Source organism: Dichomitus squalens, assembly GCF_000275845.1.
Source record: "Dichomitus squalens LYAD-421 SS1 unplaced genomic scaffold DICSQscaffold_52, whole genome shotgun sequence".
Lineage (NCBI taxonomy): Eukaryota > Fungi > Basidiomycota > Agaricomycetes > Polyporales > Polyporaceae > Dichomitus > Dichomitus squalens.
In genome coordinates this window covers 171,697-175,473 of record NW_006766934.1, presented here as the reverse complement: position 1 = coordinate 175,473, position 3,777 = coordinate 171,697, and the positions used below count along the sequence as shown (strand labels likewise).

The 3,777-nt window shown below is 51.8% G+C and overlaps 1 protein-coding gene across 1 annotated transcript; it reads left to right on the top strand.

The window, feature by feature from the left end:
- Positions 1-2,128: 2,128 nt before the first annotated feature.
- On the top strand, positions 2,129-2,617 carry DICSQDRAFT_173828 (uncharacterized protein; the record flags this gene model as incomplete). The annotated part of the gene is made up of 1 exon (XM_007369629.1): positions 2,129-2,617. The coding sequence occupies one exon, from the start codon at positions 2,129-2,131 to the stop codon at positions 2,615-2,617; it is 489 nt and encodes a 162-aa protein (XP_007369691.1).
- Positions 2,618-3,777: the final 1,160 nt, after the last annotated feature.

Below are 3,777 nucleotides of genomic sequence, written 5' to 3'. Positions count from 1 at the left end.
TATGGGCTCAAGCAGGCTGTCAATGCTGGCATGAGAAGCTCCATGAGGTGCTCACCAAGCTTGGCTTTGAGCGACTCAGCTGCGAGCACAGTGTCTGGGTCTATCTGCGCGATGGAGTGCGTCTCATCATCCCTGTCTTTGTCGACGACATCACCATTGCTGGCAAATCCAAGTCAGCCATCCAGCGCGTCAAGGACGACCTCCAGAAGCACTTCAAACTGCGAGATCTGGGCCCCACTTCCTGGCTGCTTGGTGTCAAGATTGAGCGCGACCGCTCCAAGCGTTCCCTGTCGATTTCGCAGCGCCAGTATGCCCTGGACATCCTAGAGCGTTATGGGTTTGCAAACTGCGACCCTGTGGGCACTCCTATGGATCCTGGCCTTCGTCTCAGCGCAGATATGGCCCCATCTTCGCCCTCTGACATTCGTGAGATGCAGAGCATTCCCTACCACCAAGCGGTGGGTTCCCTCTTCTACCTGGCTGTGGCAACTCGCCCAGACATAGCTCGCACTGTGGGCAACCTAGCACGCTTTTCGCAGAACCCTGGCATCACCCACTGGAAGGCAGTCAAGCACCTGTTTCGCTATATCAAGGGCACCCTCGACTACAAGCTCACCTACTCCCCTTCGTGGGACTCAGAGCTCTTCACCTCCTACACGGATGCGGACCATGCAGGCTGCCCAGACACTGGTCGCTCTACCTCTGGCTATGTGATCAAGATGGGCACTGGAGCGATCTCCTGGTCGAGTCGCCTTCAATCCCTGGTCGCTCTCTCCACCACAGAGGCAGAATTCGTTGCAGCGGTCTCAGCTGGCCAGGAGGTGCTCTGGTTGCGAAACCTGCTCTCTGAGTTTGGGTATGACATTTCCTCTGCCTCTAGGCTTCGCATCGACAACCTCTCTGCGCTCTCTGTGGCCAAGAACTCAGAGCATCATGGGCGGATGAAGCACTTGGATCTGCGCTTCTACTGGCTCAGAGATGAGGTGGCCAAAGGTCGGCTTGAGATTGTGCATCTGCACACATCTGACATGCCAGCAGACATCCTGACCAAGTCGCTGCCCAAGCCCAAGGTGCTTGAGATGGTGAAGATGCTTGGATTGGGGACTTGATGGATTAGGGGGGAGTGTTGGAGTCGGTGCTGTAGCGCCGTCGATTTTAATCGCACCAAGTCCCGCATCGCGCCATACATAGTTCGCGCTGTCCGCTATCTACGGTAATTTTCGTATAGTCACAACTCTCGTTTCCATACAGATACCGCATTTCTTTCACTAGTAGTCTCCATTTCTGTAGATCTGACTGCACTCTAGAATAGTTCCCACGCGCTCTGTGCGCCGTCATCTGCGCCTGAGTCGACTCTGTGGTCCTCAAGACTTACAGAGCTCGACTTAGGCCATTGTGACCCCTCTGAGGCCCACTGCAGCCAACAATGACAGGCCTTCACACCAAGGCTGACACTGCTGAGAACCTCGCTCTCAAAGCTGTGGAAGAGAACAAACAGCTGAAGGCGGAACTGGTCACTGTCAATGCGGATCTGGAGGTTCTTAACCAGAACAACATGGAGCTCGTCAAACAGTACAAGGAACTCGCGGCCAAGTTTACACATTTGGAGCAAGGCCTGTCAACCCGTACCACGCTTGGTATCAGTACCGCCCTAGCCCCTGTCGTATCACAGGCCTCACGTATCAAGGGATCAGAACCACTCAAGTACGAGGGTAAAAAAGGCTCAGACATCACTCTAAAACAATGGTTACAAGAGATGAGCCTTTGGTTCCGTGTTCAGAATATCACCACGGACAACGACAAGATTAACCTGGCCCTCATGTACTTGGAAGGTGGTGCACACGACTATGTCAAGGACTACGTCGAGACAGCATCAAACGGCGGAACCCTTGGATCCTGGACCGACTTCGTCAACCGACTCAAGGCAGGCTACCGTCAACTGGCCTCCGAGAAGACCGCGCAAACATCCCTCGAGGGGTGGTGCTCAAAAACTCACTCCACGGTCATTCAGTTTGCCGAGAACTTCTGCTGCTACACCTCGAAGTCTGGTTACGCTGATGTAGAACTCATCTGGCGCATCAACAACTAGGTCGGCAAGAACTCGCAGATCCTTACAGTCATAACGGCAATGCAGCAAGTCAACCTGATGCTGATTCCGACGAAATGGGAACACTACCTGGACTGGGTACCCAAGCTGCAAATTGGAACTCGAGGGCAGCAACACACGACTAGTCGCCCCCCACGGAACCCCAATGCCATGGATGTCGATGCAATGCGGAAACCGGAGAAATTGTCTGAGGAACAGCTTGAATGGCTCAACAAGAAGCTCTGTTTCCGCTGCGGCAAGCACAAGTTTACGACTGGCCAGAAGTGTCGCAACCCTCAGTACACTGGTTACTACGAGCTCCCGGACAGGAAGAAGCAACCGGCCGCTCCGACCAAGGTATGCACGATGAACACGGCCAATGAAGACAAGTGGGAGTACATTTGCAGAGCCCTCAAGGAGTTTGAAACCGCCAGGGGAAAAGGCAGAGGCAAGGCACCAGAAACTGAGACCACTGCACGCATCGTCGAGGTCAAGGAATCTGAGGAGGATTTTCTGGAACGGGTACTTTGAAGACTGACCAAAGTATCCGACTCTGTAATCATAGCGTAGACCTAGAGGACACTTTTGTTCCGCGTTGGAATGTTATCTATCTCGCATCAGCACGTTGCCCGCGAAATTCATTCGATCTCAAAGTTTCCCTCACTCAAGGTACGCATGAAGTTCAGTCAGAAGCCCTCCTCGATTCAGAAGCCTACTCTTGCTTTATCCACCACCGGTTTGTTCAAGAACACGGACTCACCCTACGATGCCTCTCTCGTGGAGTGCGAGTTTTCAATGCAGATGCCACTGAGAATAAGAAAGGGTTGATCACCCACTACGTCCGTTGCCTACTCCGTATCGGAGACCACCTCGCTTGGCAGTCGTTCCTTGTCACAGACATTGGGCGGCAAGACATCATTATTGGCGTGGCGTTTCTGCACGAACACAACCCTGAACTCGATTGGAATGCAGGAAACATTGAGTTCACATGCTGTCCCTCAATATGCACCCGGCACACAGTGCAGGACGAAGAATTACGGAGCTTGCAACTTCCTCAAGTGGAAGATGTTGTACAAGATCAGTACGGTGACCTCAGCCCTGAATCCTGAGAAAGCACTGATCAGTTTATTCACTGAATGAACTTCTCAGATGACCCGAGTGCGCGTCAGATGCGAGCTGGGTTAGAAGAGAAAAAGGACACCAACCCTGCAACGAAAGGTGAATAGGACCGCGAATACTGGTCAAACCATGTACCTGAACAGTACCGGCAGTATGGCGATGTCTTATCCAAGAAAGCCTCGGAAAGAATGCCAACACGGAAGCCATATGATCATCAAATTGTACAAGCTCAACCTCGATGAATGGAACTCGCTTGAAGCTTAGATCACAGAACAAGAAGACAAAGGCTATATCCGCACGTCCAAGTGATAAACTCGGGGCTGTGAAGACAAAGATTAGATCCGACTAGAGTCGAAGCAAGATCTTCAGTCAGTAAGGAAAGACTGTATTGCAGTAACGAACTGTACCTAGAGTCGAAGCAAGACTACAAAGGTTAAGTAAGTAACTACAAGTTAGAGGTAAAGGTAATGAAGTAGTCACTCTTCAGTCAGTAAGGAAAGACTGAAGAGGGAGGACGCAATCTGAAGTCCTTATATACTACAGAGAAGTGTCCATGACTAATCAAAGAGTGG